Genomic DNA, 17,812 nt, shown 5'->3' with positions numbered 1-17,812 from the left:
GCTATCGCTGCCTTTAATTTTTCTCAATAGTGTAGAAGGCTTAAATGTTATACATCTTTTCCATGCTAAGCATATATAAAACAACTCTTGTATAATGTAAGACAAGACAGGGTTATTGAAACAGAGATTTGTTTTGCCAATGACTTTCCTGCTTCCACCAGTTTTCAAAATTAATTTATCCAGACGTTCTAGATAGTTAAATACAATAAATCTATCCAAGGCCTCTTTGTATCTTGAACAGTAAGATTGGCATGGGTCTTAGCTTTCCATTTGCCTGTTAATCATTATTCTAGAAATGTACTGCATTTACACAAAGGGACAACTTAGTATTTTTTAAAATATTGCAGCTGATACAAATCACATGAAATGTATAATAGAGAATGATGTACTCTAATTTTGGATAACCCTTCACTTCTCTGGATCACGATTAAACTTGGAATCTAATTAAACTTGTAATCTAAATGGAAGAACTGTAGTTAACCAGAAAGATTTTCTGCCTTGGGCACCAAACTACACTATAAAAATCAAATAATGATAAAGCAGATTACTCACTAGGGTGTTGCAAAATAAAAAAAAAATAGCTTAAGGAAATGAGTAAGAGTTACGTATCCTAAAAACATGAGTAGTCAGCTTATATAGACAATAATTTCTTGCTTTGTAATTAATACTGAAGAGTCTGGACTAATACACTCCCATTCCCCATTTTTACCCTACAGAATAAATTAAAAGCAAAAATGTATGAACAAATACAGTTCCCTTGACACCTGAACCTGTAACTGTGATTTCTTCTTCCATTTATGAGAATATAAAAGGATTAAAATTTGACTTCTGCTTATGGCTGGTTCATTAACGTTTAAACAGTAAATTCTTCTTTGAACATATTTAATTTCCAAATGATCTACAGGTGAAACACAAAAAATTAGAATATCGTGCAAAAGTTCATTTATTTCAGTAATGCAACTTAAAAGGTGAAACTAATACATGAGATAAGACTCATTACATGCAAGGAAATGTAGTTCATTAAGATTGCATGCAATATTCTAATTACATGTAATCTAATTTTCTGAGATTATGGATTTGGTGTTTTCATGAGCTGTACGACATAATCATCACAATTATGACAAATCACGGCTTGAACTATCTTGCTTTGCATGTAATGAGTCTTATCTCATATATTAGTTTCATCTTTTAAGTTGCATTACTGAAATAAATGAACTTTTGCACGATATTCTAATTTTTCGAGTTTCACCTGTAAGTGCTCATTGTCAAATCAGAAGTTGGTCCATTGACAATAGTATCCCATTGTTTTAAAGGAGGGAACTTGTTTCAATGATAAATAGATATATTTTGCATTCTGGAGATCCGGTCTCAGATTTGTAACATCTACAAATGAGACTGGAAAAATTCCAGCCTGAATGTGTCTTCTGCCGTCAGCTTTTAAAATTAGTCTAGCAGCATGACTGCCTCAGGAAATCTGGGAGTTGAAGTCTACAAGTCATAAAAGGACCGTCGTTCACCACCCCTGCTGTAGATGAATAACTTAAGATCAGTTAGTAGACCATAGTAAGCTAGATGGATCAAAAGTCTGACACAGGGAAAGGCAGTTTTCTGTTCTTCTTTAATATTCATTAGAATCATCAGCTATGTAGCAATCCTCAATTTATGACTGGTTGCTTAGCAACCATTCAAAGTTGCAACCTATTTGAAAAGGGAACTTACAACTCAGATAGAAAGTTCTGTTGGTTCCCACCCATGGCCACATGATTGCATTTCGGGTGCTCAGCAACATGGCCACAATTTGCTGTTGTTTGAAGCATCCTGTGGTTAGTTACATGACTGTGGATTTTTTTTTTATGGGTTTGCTGAAAACTGCATTTTCTGCCAGTTTTCAGTAGAACTGTATCTATAGTGAACAGTACCATTCGGTTTGCTCTTACAACCACTGTGTTCGTTTAATGACCATCAGAAAACGGGGCCATAATGGACAGGCTCCATTACAGTTATCTAGGGACTACCTGTAGGAGAATTCTGTCAAAAATAAATGTTGCCTAGAATCTCCAGTAACAAACTTGGACAATGAATGGAATTCATTTGCTTTTGTGGAATGTGATAGTCTTATAACATGCATTTTTACATAAATACTTTACATGCCATTGGAGAGGTATATTGACTTTAATATTAAATGAAATATGCTCGTGTACATTGAAAACAGGTATGTGTGTGTGTGTGTATTCATTCATTCATTCATAAAATGAATAATTCATTTTATTCTACAAGGTTAAATTTCTTAAGGTTTTCTTTTCTTTAAACTGATATGTAATTTCTGTGTTGTACATAGGAAAATAAGAAATGAGTTATAAAATGTAGTGCAGCGAAGTGGCCAAGAAGCTGGATTAAGATTGGGGGGGGGGGAAGGAAGGGGGTTAAGCACATCCTCAGCCACAGAAACTCACTCAGTGACTCAACCCTACTTCCCTCAGTGCTACTACTCATGCTGCCTTGAGCTCAGAGAGGAAAGGTAGGGTAAACATTAAATAAATAATGACATAGTCATATTTTTTTCCTTTAAATATTTGGGTGAAAGGGGGTTATGTTTGATTTGAGATGTTCATTGTTTCTATTATGTACAAAATCAAAATATAAGATCAGCTTCTAAAAGCCCCGGGCTGATAGGCCATTGTGGCAGAAAACAGATCATGCCTTTTATTGGCATCTTTTCAGGTATATAAAGCTTTCTAATGAATACTCTTCAATCAATTCCTTCATTCTTTTCCAATCAGACTTAGTTTCCAATCATTGCTTTATTTGCACCTGCTCAATTTTGCCCGAACCTTCCTTCAAAAGTATTCAGGAGTCTACACTACGCATACTTTTACATAAATTGAGTCTGAAGTCATTTTAGGTGTAAGTATCACATTTAAAAGTGCATATATAAACTGCAAAAGGATACACGGGGTATCAAATTGATGCCTCGCAGGCCAGATGTGTCATACGCAGGCCATGCCAAACCCCAGTTCCACAGATGGGGAAACCGTCGCAAAGCATCACATGACAGCAACATGACACGCCGAATTTGACACCCCTCCATTTCCCTGAAAATAGTATATAGGTAGTCTTTAACTTAACAATCATAACTGAGCCTGTCCATTACAGTCATAAGCCATGATGATTGCAAAAGGAGTTATCATATGATTTACTTGATTTTACTGCCTTTTTTGTGTTATTAAGTTATTAAATCAACATAGTCATTAAAAGAATCTATGGTTGTCAAGTAAAGTCATTGTTTATAGTGGGGCATTTTTACCAAAACCCAGAAATAAATACAAGTTTTTGCAAAAATGTCATAAATCCCAGTCATGTGATTAGGGGCCTGGATGCTAAAACATATGAGAAACAGTTGCATGAATTGGATATGGTTAGTCTAGTGAAAAGAGACTAACATGACAGCAGGTTTCTATTATTTGGGGGGCTGCCACAAAGAAGAGGGGGTCAACCTATTTTCCAAAGCCCCTGAAGACAGGACAAAAAGCAACGGATGGAAATTAATCAAGGAGAGAAGCAACTTGGAACGAAGCAGTAATTTCCTGTCAAGTGAGAATAATTAATCAGTGGAACAGCTTGCCTTCAGAAGCTGTGGGTGCTCCATCACTGGAGGCTTTTAAGAAGAAACTGGACAGCTATTTATCTGAAATGGCATAGGGTCTCCTACTTAAGCAGGGGTTTGGACTAGAAAACTCTAAGGTCCCTTCCAACTCTGTTTTTCTGTTATCTGATTGCACAGCACTGCAAACAGTTGTAAATGCATGCTAATTGCCAAGCAGCTGAAATGCATTCAGATTACTTCAGAACCAGATCAAAAATATCTCTTGGGGGACCATTCAAAAGTTTGAACACTCACTAAGTGACCTGTCATAAGATGAGGACTGCCTGAATAATAGCTGCATATGCAAATTCAGTGACATTTTATGATGCATGGAATATCTTTCCTTGCCCTTTGTCTCTTTCAAAACTCACCCACTGATCTGAAGCACTTTTGTTTCAATCTTTTGAAAGCAGGCAGGAAAGCACTTTTGAGTTGTTTCTTTATGTGATTATGCATGGTTTATTTTTATTCACAGTGTCAGTATAATAGCCACAGTAACTTTTCTTTTCAAAATGAAAGCACACTATTCTGCAGTTGAGAGCTGATCAGTAATTAAAAGTTGTCAAGTGGTGTTTTTTTTTTTTTAATTTCCAGTTCTTGTCTGCCACAGTTTTTAATAGGTGAACTATTTAAAAAGTCAGAATGCTAAAGGAAATGATAAATTTCCTTTTCCGGAAGAGAGAGAAACTGCTGTCTGTTTTATAAACAGTATGTTATTTTCCTGTACTTGATTTTTGTTGATTTCTATTGTATCATTTCACAAAGACTCCAAAGACCTTTATCTTGATTTTTAATGAATATGTTTCTGTTATACCAGATGTTCCAACCTGTACAGGTAGTACTCATAATAATTATTGATCCCGAAATTAAGGTCATAACTCTTGCCAGTTGTTAAGTAGTTCATCATGTGACCACACCCAATTTCACAACGTTTTTGCAGTTGTTAAGCAGATGCGGTGATCGTTAAACAAATTATCCACAGTGAGCACTTCTTGCCAGAAACAGGAAGTAGATGCTGGTTTCCAGAAAAAAAAAATATTTAGTGTGACTGCAGGGTGTTATGAACAGCCATAAATAAGGCCCAGTTGTCAAGCATGTAAAATGAAATTACATGAATTGTGGGGAGAGCCCGACCATCAGAGTTTTGAATCCTGATTGTAAATAGCCTTGAGGAAGCTTGTCATAACACTGAACAGTTATAAAAAGCGATCACACTTAGTTATATACCACTTCATAATCTTTTATAGCCCTCTATAAGTGGTTTATAAAGTCAGCATATTGCCTCCAGCAATCTGGGGCCTCATTTTACCAACCTTGGAAGGATGGAAACCTGAGCCAATCTTGAGCCGGTCAAAATCGAACTGCTGGCAGTGGGCAGAGTTTGTCTGCAAAATTGCATTCTAAACAATGCACCACCACATCCCATTAAGGGATCAGTCATAGGTCAAGAACAACTTGTAAAAAGTCAAGCAGTATTCCAGCTGAGTTGGCTTTTGTATAGTCTGATTGATGTCTGATTATGACTGGCGAAGATTTTCAAAAACTATTTATTATAGAATCCTCCTCTTCCATATTGTATATTGTGAGCCCTATTTCTCTCTCTTCAGTCTGTATGTAACTTTCAAACTAGTGCAACCTCTTTAGCCCACCAAAAATACATCCAATTTTATAAAAGCATATTAAAGTACATTCTAGAATTACTGTTATATTTAAGGAATACAGTAGTATATAAAGCATGTTCTAAAATGTAATTAACAAATATAAGCTTTAAAGTTATATTTTTTTCAGGGAGAAGTTATAGTAAGAAAACCTTTTTGGCACATGGTTTGCTTATGGTTTAAGACAATATGCTTTCATTATTTTTTTCTCTAGCTTAAAGTAATTTGTTTCCTGGAATAGGAATGAGAAGGCATTGATAAAGGACATAAGCTAAGGAATTTTAAGCTAAATGATCAAAGTTGAGGACAAAGTACATGCTGAAGAATATTAACATCTCCAACTACCGTGTTTCTCAGAAAATAAGACCAAGTCTTATTTTCTTTTAGACTTGAAAATAAGCACTTGGGCTTGTTTTCAAAGTAGTCTTACTTTTTTTGAGGTGCAGCAGGACAGACTTGGTGAGCTAGACTTGCCGTGGACATATCACCTCCATTCCGTACCTTCAGTGTACGGAATGGAGGCTTTTTGGCGAACAGGAGGAAAATGGGGAGGGTGATTTTCTTGCTTGCCATCCTTCCCTTGGTCTGTGTTGAGCTTGAGGAATGAATGACAGGCAGGAAAATCCCCCTCCCCATTTTCCTTCCATTCACCAAAAGGCCTCCTGCGAGCCTCCCAAAAAGAGGGGAAAAGCAAAACAGGTGGTCGCGGAGCTGCCAGCTTTGGGGAAGCAGCCCAACAAGTAGAAGCGCTGCACCCAGAAAGAAAAGGGTAAAAGCGGCGTTTGCGCTGTCCCAAGGGGCCAGCAGGCTGCAGCCGGACAGTTCTCCTAGGCGCTGCTTGGAGTGTCCAAGCACGGGTTAACTTCAGCTTGCTGCCCAAGTACTGAGTTCAAATTTCTTGTAGCTCCGCCTCTTGCTCCCCTCAGAGGCTCAGTTTAAAAAAAAACTCAGTCGCCCTACAGGACGCTTTTTGGGGAGATCCAGTCCTTGTGCATCAGGCTGCACCCTCTAGATAGTGTAGTGTAGCTCCCTTGTAATTAATTGTTTAGTTTAGCTAGCTCCTAGGTATTTTTTTATTATTTTCTCCATTTCTTCGTTGCTCTGAGGAATTAAACGCGCGATGCAGGCTGCCTGGAGCGAGGCTTGCTCTCATCGCAGCGAGAGCAGCCACACCATGGGAAGGTTCGTTTGCCGATCACCGATGAACCTCTGGGGGACAGGTAGGCAGTTAGGACCCCAGCGCATAGCATTAGGCTGTTCAGTTTGCCCCCGGTGTCACTCCGGGCGCAAGCGCGCGTGCAGCCGCCATTTTGCTTTCAAAACTGGCGCGCTTTTCTCACGGGCTTTCTGCTTTAGCCCGCAGCCTGTCCTCACAGCAGATCGTCGCGGAGGGGACTTTAAAATCGGGCCTTGCTCCGGTTCTCCAGACAGGCTCCCTTCCCTCCGGACCTCCCACGCGGCTGCAGGGGTTCTTTTGGTCACTGTCAGACCATTCACCCTTGCATTTCTAGCGCGGATCTGCAGGCACCCAGCTTACCTCAGCCGGCGGCATTTTCCAGCCCCACTTGTGAGCAGTTCTGCGGACTTCCAAGCGCAGCAGGCCACAGTCTCCTTCCTCCTCCTGTCAACCATCAGAGTGATTCAACAAGCCTGTATGGAGAAGCAAGTGGATCATCAGGCTGGTCCCTCAGCCAGTAAACTCAGCAGGCCCAACCCTGCTGCCAAAGGTGATGGGGTGGGGCGTCCAACTAAGGGTAAAACCCCCAAAGTCAGGAAGCCCTCTAAGGCTGATGAGAGAATGGCTGAAAGACGCCAGAAGGCCCTTGAGAAACAGTTTCAGAGGGCCCAGTCAGCGCAGCAGCACCAGCCTTTAGCACCCCCACCCGGGAGGAGGGGGCAGGTCCTTCCCCATCCACTTCCCAGCAGGGGGTATCTCCCTCCCTGCCTGAGGAGGAGGATTTTGGGTTTTCTCCCAACCCCTCCAGGGCTTCCCTTGGTTCCCCCAGCCATTCCCTGGCTGAAGACTCCCTTGATGAAGCAGACTCCCTTGCGGGGGAGGGGTCTCTGGTCCACTCCGTGGCCGGACCAGACCCACCTCAAATGCAGGAACATCCCTTATCTAAGAGCATGCAAGATGTGGTGGTGCGTGCCATCTCTCGGAGCATTTCAGATGGGATGCAGCAGCTGGCCTCAAAGTTTCCTATTGCCACTGCAAATCCCAGCAAGAGTAGGCCTGTTGGGCTCAGGAGCCCCAAACTAGGGAGGCCTCCCCTACTCCCACTGGTATCAGTGAGGTGTCTGATGCTGAGGAAGCGGAGCAAAATGCTCCGGACCTCTCTGAGGATGAAAATCCCACACCCGAGCTGCCCGCATCCATGGGTCTCTTCAAGCCCTCCATGTTTAGGGCGATTCTTACCAAAGCCCGTGCTGCGGGCCCCCAAATGGGCCTACCAGCCCCGGCAGAAAAGCCCTCCTCTGATCAGGGTTCCAAGGAGGCTATTGGTCTCCAGGATCCAGGCGCGGGACTATTTAAGAAAGTCCCCCCCCCCCTCGACCTGGTTCCAGCTCCACAGCTATTTCTGGATATCATTCAGCGCCAAGGGCCCAACCGGGTTCCATGGCCAACCCCAGTGGGACAGATAAAAAGCTGTATACCATGGAAGGCCCTCTGGAGGAACCCTTGAAGCTTCCTCAGGTGGATGACCCCATTGTCTCCCTCACCTCTAACTCTGCCCTTCCGACTGACTTACTAGAGGGTCTCAAGGCAGAGGACAAGAGGCGGAGTCAGCTTCCCACAAGACTCACTTGGCCACTGCGTGGGTCATGAGGGCCTCCTCCTCCTCTTAATACTTCAGCAGGGCAGCGCTCTTCTGGCTCCGCAAGCTGTTGTCCGGCCTACCGGCGGGGGAATACTAGAATAAGGCAGGATGTTAATAAGATAATAGCGGCCATTGAGTACTCTGCTGACGCCTCACTTAATGCCACCAAATTCTCCTCCAGGGCTCTGGCCGCCAATGTGACTTCGCGCCGCCTGCTGTGGCTCTGCCACTGGCAGGTGGACGTGAAGGCGAAGTGGAAGCTTGCTTCCGCTCCATTCAAAGGGGGCAAGCTATTTGGGGAGGCCTTGGATTCCTACTTAATCGAGTCCAAAGATAAACGAAAGATGTTGCCAGCGGTTACTAAGAAAGAGAGACGCAAGGCCAGCAACTCCAGGAGAGTGGTACGCCTCCCTCCCAAGGCACTGCGCTCCCTCCGGTGGTGGCAGTCAGATGCTCTCCTGAAGGGCTGCTACTTCAAGGAGCCGGAGCGCCTGGTCATAACAACAGACGCCAGTCTCTTCGGTTGGGGCGCCCACCTTCAGAGCCAAGTGGTCCAGGGCAGGTGGTCACAAGTGGAGCTCGTCCACAACATAAATTGGCTGGAGCTTTGGGCCGCCAGATTGGCCTTACGCTACTTCCTCCGGCTGGTCAGGAACCGAGACGTGTTGACAACATCGCTACAAAGGCATACATCAATCATCAGGGTGGCACAAGATCCCTTGCCCTGATGTCAGAGGCGGAGGCCCTGGGAAGGTGGGCAGAGAGGCACCTAGCATCACTGCGAGCGGACCACATCTCGGGAGAGGACAACATGACGGCAGACTGGCTCAGCAGAACCACCATCCAGAACGCGTCTCCTCTGCCTTAGAGTGGTGTCTCCACCCGGCGCTGTTCCATCAGCTGTCACAGAGGTTCGGCCTCCCGAAGGTCGACCTCTTCGCATCCCCGACCAATGCCCAACTCCCCAGGTACTTCATGAGGTTCCAGTGCCCCGGAGCAGAAGGCACAGATGCCCTTCGGTCTCGCTGGCCCCCGGGCCTGTTATACGCCTTCCCGCCCCTTCCTTTGATTCCTCTGGTCATCAGGAAGATTCTGTCAGAGAGGGCGGAGGTGTTGCTAGTAGCTCCTCACTGGCCGAGGAGATCCTGGTTCGCCGACCTTGTCAGCCTCTCCGTGTCCCACCACTGGCACATTCCTCAGGATCAGATCTCTCTCAGCCAGGGGGCTGTTCAACATCCAGAGCCCCAGTGTCTGCAACTTGCCGTATGGCACTTGAAGGGGACATCCTAAGACTTAGCGCCTTTTCTGAGAAGGTCATCTGTACCATCCAGGCGCCCGTCTACAGTCAGGATCTACGAGGCAACCTGGTCGTCCTTTTCTCGCTGGTGTCTCCAGCATCAAGTCATTGTTACATCTGCCACCATCCCTCAAATCCTGACTTTTGCAGGAGGGCTTGGACAAGGGCCTAGTGCCCAACACCCTCAAGTGCCAAACAGCCGCCTTGACTACCATTCTATCCACGGACTCCCACCTGCCGCTCAGCAAACACCCGCAGGTGAGTAGCTTCCTTAAAGGTGCCACAAACTTATCCCCTCCCACAAGCCACAGGTATCCGACTTGGGACTTTTCAGTTGTGTTACGTTCTCTGTCCGGGGCCCCCTTCGAACCTCTTTGAACAGTTGGGTTGCGCCACCTGACTCTAAAGACGGCTTTCCTTATTGCCATAACTTCGGTGCGTAGAATCTCCAAGTTGGCCGCCCTCTCGGTCAGAGACGACCTTTGTGTCAATCACTCCGACGGAGTGGTCCTTCGGCTGGACCTGGCCTTTGTGCCAAAAGTCAACAGCGTATTCCACAGATCGCAAGAGGTCATCCTCCCGGATTTTTGCCCACGCCCCAGGCATCCCAGGGAGCACGGGTTGCATAAGCTGGGCGTGCGTCGTGCACTGCGGATCTACATGAAGCGAACAGGCCCCTTCCACAAGTCAGAGGCACTCTTTGTATCATTTCAACCTGCTACCATGGGCAGGAAGGTCACCTCTTCCACCATAGGACCCTGGATAAGGGTGTGTATCCAGCTGGCCTACGAGCAGCAAGGCAGACCAGCTCCTCCTCGCATCACAGCTCACTCAACGAGGAGTGCCGCAACCTCGGCTGCATGGGCCACTCAAACGCCCATTGAGGAAATATGTCGGGCCGCTACGTGGTCAAGCCTGTCGCCATTCATCAAAAATTACAGACTTGACGTTTTCGCCTCGGCTGAGGCAGCATTTGGGAGGAGAGTTCTACAAAGGGTTGTCGCGAGCCCCGCGGCCTTGGACAATTCTTCCCTCCCTGGGACAACATAGCTTTGGCATGTCTCGTGCTTGGACACTCCAAGCAGTGCCTAGGAGAATGACCGTTGGCTTACCTGAATGGTCTTTCTCTAGGCACTGCGGGAGTGTCCAACCCCACCCTGGAAAAGGGCCGCGGGGTCCCTTCCATCTTGACACTCGGATTATCGCCATTGGCAGGTCCTTTGGACTTCTCTTCATTTTTTTAAACTGAGCCTCTGAGGGGAGCAAGAGGCGGAGCTACAAGAAATTTGAACTCAGTCCTTGGGCAGCAAGCTGAAGTTAACCCGTGCTTGGACACTCCCGCAGCGCCAAGAGAAAGACCATTCAGGTAAGCCATTTTCTTCCCCCACTCCCATGCTGCCACTCGTGCTGGCCACACCCATCCTCCTGGGCTTATTCATGGTAGGAGTAATACTGGCCCACCCCCAAAAAATTAGGGTTGGGCTTGTTATTGGAGTGGGTCATGTTTTCGGAGAAACACGGTATATTAAACACCAATTTTTATGGTTGACAGGATCATGGGCATTCATAGCAAAGAAAGGTTTTATCAAAATAAAAAACATGTAACATGGTGCCATGTTATAAGCTTCACCCTTTATGTACTTGCATGCAACATTACAATACAAATTCAAAAGGGTCAAGTTTGTATCACACTATTATCTCATCACCACTCTACAGATCGATACCCATGCAGAAGAATATGTAGAATGCTAATTTTTTGCAGCAAATGTAACAGTCTTGTGGCAATTTCAATTTGTAATTGCATGATTTTTTATGAATCACAGTCCACTTCATCAAATGCATAGAATATGATACTGAAAATATGTTGGTTAACATATTGATAGAGGGATTAATTCTGTCAGCTATTAGAAATGTAGATTTAATTGGACTTCCGGTTCCGGCGGCTGACGGCGACGGGCAAGCTTTGCTCGCCCCGCGCTTTCCCGGTGGGCTCCCCACTCCTTGGGGGGCACAGGATGCCCCGTAGAGGCTCCTGCTGGAGGGGCGGCACTGCGGGGGATCCCCTGGATCGGCGGCGGCCGGGGGGGCCCGCATCGCCCTAGGCATCGGGGAGCATGATGGGGAGACGCTCCAGTGTCTTCGCTGCGAGGCTGCTGGATGAATGAACGAGCAGAAGGACGCGGCTGCGGTGCGGTGAGGCGGAAACTTCCTTCCATTCCCTTTGCTAGTTTGGAGAAATTGCCAGCTATTTAAAACTTTCTTTCGGCTCGGCTTTGAGAAGTGCGGCTGGAGGGAGGGGGATTTCCCCCCCCCCCCTCAGACAGGCGGCTGGAAACAATTTTGCTCTCAGCCCTAGGGAAGGAGGAGGGAGAGAGCCAACTAATGATGTAACGCTCTTACTAAAAGTGAATTTTGGATTTAACCTTATAATGCAATGAGGATCTGGAAACTTTGGAAACTTTGAATCCTTTGTTATGCCTCTAAACCCGAAGCTGTTAATATTCTGGGAGGACACAAGAGTTAGAATTAATACACCCATAGAGGCGCAGGCCTTTATGGAAAAAAATAAAACACTCCTAGACAAACCAGATGATCCTACAACAGACATGCAGGACACGGGAGGGGCAGGAGCTCTGCTGGTGGGGGGAGAAGGGGCAATACCAAGAAAACTCTGATCACAAAAATGAGTAAGAAAATCCACTTGATATAAATTGATCAAAATTATTAACTGAATTTATATGCTGACTATATATTGTTATTTAGTACTGAATTTTCTGTAATTGTATACTATGAGTATGGAGCGGGGGGACACCTGCCGCACACTGCAACTGCCATTTCATTTCATTTCATTTTATTAGACTTATAAGCCACTCCCTCTCCTCGAAGGAACTCGGGGCGGCGTACAATAAAAAATGCATATCACATGTTGCACGGAGGAGGTATAAAAACTCACATAATCAATTATTACAATTCATAAAACAACACATTACTAATAGAGTTAAAAAACATTAAAATACCCTAAAATTTAAAATTGCCAGGGGGATTAGAGGATAGAGCTATAGTTGAGCCAGGCCGGCTAGTTGGAACAGGTGGGTCTTGAGTTTCTTGCAGAAATTTGTAATCTTTCCTTTACCCGTTCCCTTTTTTATTTCTTAAAAAAACCAATAAAACTTTGTTTAAAAAAAAAGAAATGTAGATTTAATCCATGTCACTGATAGATTATCAATGGATGGCTCAGCTTTTGTCTTGTTTAAAGATAGAATTATAGGAGTTTTTGCAGCCCATCTCAGTTTCCAAGCATTATGTACTTTGGATGCATAGATATTTCAGAAAAATCTTGAGGAAAATGATTATTTGGTACATTGCTAATTAGTGCTCCATTAATCTAAAGTTTTTCTTTAAAATATAGAAATTCATTTTTTGCAATGAAGTTGTCAAAATTGTCTACTATATTTATTGTCTGAACTACATTTGTTAAACCTTATGCATATACCTAAACCAGCTAATTTAAATCTTTATTTTCTGTATTCAACAGATACATTTCCATTCTCTTCTCTTGGTTGGAATATTAAATTGCTTCATACTGTATGGATTTGCCCAACAAAGTAAGTGGAATAATTTCAAAATCTGAATTCATACCTATTACGTTCATTCTGAATTTATCTGGAAAGCACTGCATTCTTTTTTAACAGCTGAAATTATGGCTGTGTTGATACAGGAGAAAGAAATCAACATTGATTTCTATCCTGGGAAGGGACTGAACTGTATCTTCTAAATAATACTCCAGCCAACTGGAGGATTTTAAATTATTTAAGAAAACCTGGAACTGTTGTGTCACCCAAGTCTCATGCAAAATTATGTGCATTCTCTATTCTTCCAGTGATAAACTCTTATAATTTAATCCTTTCTGTAATTAATAAAACACAAGAAAGTACAACCCTATCACTTCCTATCCAGTTTTTTTACATGCAAAAAATTCAACCTGAATTTATTCTACTCAATGTTGATTTTCACTGTGCATAAAACTAAATACATGGCACAGTCAGTTATGCACACAAATATTAATCTGATTTCTCTAAATGAAGCTGCCTTCAATATAAGAAAAGGCTTTTACAGTAGCGCTAATAATGCTACACGGTTTGAATAGTTTGAATGTGGAGAAAAACGTGTACTAATTATAACTTCAATTAGCTCTTTGATTGTATTTTTACAAAATTTGATCATATGTTTCTTATAGGTGGGAGCATTTGTATAAATGCTAATGCAAAATCATGTGCTGATTGTATACAAGCTGGCCCAAATTGTGGATGGTGTAAAAATACAGTACGTATTTTTAACTATTTCAAAATAGTATTTGCGTTACATAAATTCTAAATGTGTAATTAATTCAAATTATGTATTGTTATGAATTTGCATGATTCATTTGGTAAATGTGGTAGCTACAGGTAGCCCTTTATTTAAGAACACAATTGGAACCAGAAATTCCTAAACTACAATTGTTTAAGTCAAGCCCGATTTTATAACTGTTTTACTGCAATTATGGAGCGAATTTGGCTTCCTCTATTGACTTCGCTTGTTAGAAGTGGCTGGGAATGTACAGGTGGCTATCATGTGACTTAGGGGTGTTGCAACTGTTTTAAATGTATGCCTGTTCCTAAAGCACAATCATGTCACTATGAAGACATTCCAATGTTGGTAAGTGCAAATGTCACTTTTTCAGCAACGTCATAACTATGAATGAAGGCCATAAGTTGAGGACTACCTGTAGGTATAATTAAGAGTTGTTCTGGAGATGGCTTGGAGGAGGGCCTCTTATTCATAAAAAATTAGCTTGATAAAAATAAAGACTGCAATCCTATTAGCTGATGAGATAATATAGAAAGAAGGATCTGGAAAGGATTTGCTCACAGCAGCTTGCTAGCCAGAATAGAAGAGCAGGTACCCCACAGTCTGCAATTCAAATCTATGAAAAGGATGTCAAGTAGAGAAAGCCATTGAATAAGATCTGAGACCCAGATATAGCATTAATCACTTTCATTTTTCAAGCAACTTGAACAACAGGAAAGTGGAAGCAAAGAACAATATTTCTTTGTTTTTCTGGGCCAACAAGTAAAACTTGCTCATCTTCCTTCTCCTACTTATCTCTAATTGGAGTTCCTCTTATTAATACATTGGAAACATATCGTTGGCTGTAGCTATCTGAAGATAATACAGCATTGTGAAGTCTAGATATTGGATAAGAATAGACAGGTGAAACTCGAAAAATTAGAATATCGTGCAAAAGTTCATTTATTTCAGTAATGCAACTTAAAAGGTGAAACTAATATATGAGATAAGACTCATTACATGCAACTTTTGCATCTCATTTGGAAACCAAGGACCCAGGGTATGGAGGAAGAATGGAGAGGCCAATCAAGCAAAATAATCCCACGGTTTTTGAACCAGTTTTTGGTGCTTTTGGCAAAAGTTGCTCTCATCAGAAAAGAGGACTTTGAGCAACAGGACTTTGGACCACTGTGCTTCATTAAGACCAGGGTCAACGCAGCCGTCTACCAGGAGATTTTGGAGCACTTCATGCTTCCTTCCGCAGACGAGCTTTATGGGGATGCTGACTTTCCAGCTGCCCACACTGCCAAAAGCACGAAAACCTGGTTCAATGACTGTGGGATTACTTTGCTTGATTGGCCAGCAAACTCATCTGACCTGAACCCCATAGAAAATCTATGGGGCATTGCCAAGAGAAAGATGAGAGACATGAGACCGAACAATGCAGAAGAGTTGAAGGCCGCTATTGAAGCATCCTGGTCTTCCATAACACCTCAGCAGTGCCACAGGCTGATAGTTTCCATGCCATGCCGCATTGAGGCAGTAATTGCTGCAAAAGGGGCCCAAACCAAGTACTGAGTACATATGTATGCTTATACTTTTCAGAGGTCCGATATTGTTCTATGTACAATCCTTGTTTTATTGATTGCATGTAATATTCTAATTTTTTGGGATGGTGGATTTGGGGTTTTTATGAGCTGTAAGCCATAATCATCACAATTATGACAAATCCCTGCTTGAACTATCTTGCTTTGCATGTAATGAGTCTTATCTCATATATTAGTGTCATCTTTTAAGTTGCATTACTGAAATAAATGAACTTTTGCACGATATTCTAATTTTTCGAGTTTCACCTGTATATACATCTTCTGCTGAAAATCAGAAAACATTTGTGGAATTGTCCTAATCTGGCCATAGAGTGGGCTAGAAATGTGACAAAGTACATTAAATACTACCGTGTTTCCCCGAAAATAAGACAGGGGCTTATTTTCTTTTGCCCCACGAAATATGGCCTTGGGCTTATTATAGGGAAAGGCTTATTATTTCTGGGGCAGGTGAGAAGCAAGGCGCGCCTTTTACCTTTCCAGCTGCGTTGCGTTCCTCGCCATTGTGCTCAGGGAAGTGGCTGGTAAAAAAAAAAAACTTCTCGCGAGTTCAATCAAACATCTTGAAATCGCGAGGTTTTTTTTTACCAGGGGCTTCCCTGAATACAATGGCGAGGAACGCGACGGAGCTGGAAAGGTAAGAGGCACGCCTCGCGGCCCAACACCACCCACCTCGCCCCAATGGTAAAGGCAGCCTGCCTGGTTCCCTTCCCCGCCATCCCTTTAACGAGGGGTGGCAGGTGGGTGGGGGGGAAGCGAAGCATGCCTCTTAACTTTCCAGTTCCGTTCCGTTCCTCGCCCTTTCGCCGATTGAATCCCCTTGTAAAAAAAGCCTCATGAGTTCAACTCGCAAGATTATTTTTACAAGGGGATTCAATGAGCGAAAGGGCGAGGAACGCAACAGAGCTGTCAGTCTCTGGTAGCGCTAGGACACGCGTCTCACTTCTCCCCCCCCACCTCTCCCCCCTCACTAAAGGGACGGCAGGAGAGGGAACCAGCCAGGCTGCCTTTATCATTGGGGCGAGGTGGGCGGTGTTGGGCTGTGAGGTACACCTCTTATCTTTCCAGCTTCGTCATGTTCCTTGCTCTTTCGCCCATTGAATCCCCTTGTAGGAAAACCTCGCGAGTTGAACTAATGAGATTTTTTTTACAAGGGGATTCAATGGGCGAAAGGGCGAGGAACGCGATGAAGCTAGAAAGAGGTGCGCATCGCAGCCCAACACCGCCCACCTCGCCCCAATGATAAAGGCAGCCTGGCTGGTTCCCTCTCCTGTCGTCCCTTTAGTGAGGGGGAGAGGTGGGGGAGGAGAAGCGAGATGCGTGTCCTAGCGCTACCAGAGACTGACAGCTGTGTTGCGTTCCTCGCCCTTTCGCTCATTGAATCCCCTTGTAAAAAAAGATCTCGCGAGTTGAACTAATGAGATTTTTTTACAAGGGGATTCAATCGGCGAAAGGGCGAGGAACACGACGGAGCTGGAAAGGTAGGAGGCGTGCCTCGCTTCTCCCCCCCACCCCACCTGCCGCCCCTCGTTAAAGGGACGGCGGGGAAAGGAACCAGGCAGGCTGCCTTTACCATTGGGGCAAAGTGGGCGGTGTTGGGCCGCGGGGCGTGCCTCCTACCTTTCTAGCTTTGTTGCATTCCTCGACATTATATTCAGGGAAGCCCCTGGTTTAAAAAAAAAAACCTTCTCGCGATTTCAAGATGTTTGATTGAACTCGTGAGAAGTTTTTTTTTCACCAGCTGCTTCCCTGAGCACAATGGCGAGGAACGCGAGGAAGGGAACCAGGCAGGCTGCCTTTGCCATTGGGGTTGGCAGTGTTTTTTTGCACGAGAAGGAACAGGCAGGAGGGGGTGATCACATTGCTGGCCTGCCGCTGTTTTTGCGGCGAGCCCTCTTTTTGCCCCGGAAGCTGTACTGGCAGGTGGTACAGTGTTAATGGCGGGGACTGGGGGCGGGCTTATTTTCAGGGGAGGGCGTATTGTGGCGCATGCTCTGAAAAGCCCGATTGGGCTTATTAGCAGGGCGTGGCTTATTTTCGGGGAAACACGGTAAGAATTTCATAGAAAACATAATTGTCACAGGAAAACAAGCATTTTTTTTTCTTTTTACGATCCTATAGTCCCGTGATGGTGAACCTGTGGCACGCATTCCAGAGGTGGCATGCAGAGCCCTCTCTGTAGACACACCAGCTGCTCTTATGGTTTTTTGTTTTGTTTTACAGTATCTTCGCAAGTGCCAAATCACCAGAAACCGAAGACCAGCATGTGCACCAACCACCTGGTCTTCGGGTTTCTGTCACTCGGGAATGCGTGAAGACCAGCAGAAACCCAAAGACCAGGTGGCCAGTGTGCGCATGCACCCTGACCAGCTGGTCTTTGGGTTTCCAGTGCCCATGCATTCCAGTGTCAGCAATCAATGTCAAAAAGGTTCACCATCACTGCTATAGTCCCTTAATTCAGGGTA

The 17,812-nt window shown here is 44.2% G+C and overlaps 1 protein-coding gene across 1 annotated transcript in view; it reads left to right on the top strand.

Annotated features, from left to right (window-relative positions):
- Window positions 1-17,812, top strand: part of ITGB1 (integrin subunit beta 1) — a 48,854-nt gene that overhangs the window by 2,824 nt on the left and 28,218 nt on the right. The window contains exons 2-3 of the mRNA XM_081933768.1: window positions 12,953-13,022; window positions 13,655-13,740. Of these exons, the coding sequence (XP_081789894.1) occupies window positions 12,953-13,022; window positions 13,655-13,740 (156 nt within the window). The remainder of the gene's footprint in view (window positions 1-12,952; window positions 13,023-13,654; window positions 13,741-17,812) is intronic.

The sequence above is a fragment of the Natrix helvetica genome, assembly GCF_964273705.1.
Source record: "Natrix helvetica genome assembly, chromosome: Z".
Taxonomy (NCBI): Eukaryota; Metazoa; Chordata; class Lepidosauria; order Squamata; family Natricidae; genus Natrix; species Natrix helvetica.
The sequence above is the reverse complement of the archived record's forward strand: the minus strand, read 5'-3'. Positions and strand labels throughout refer to the sequence as shown.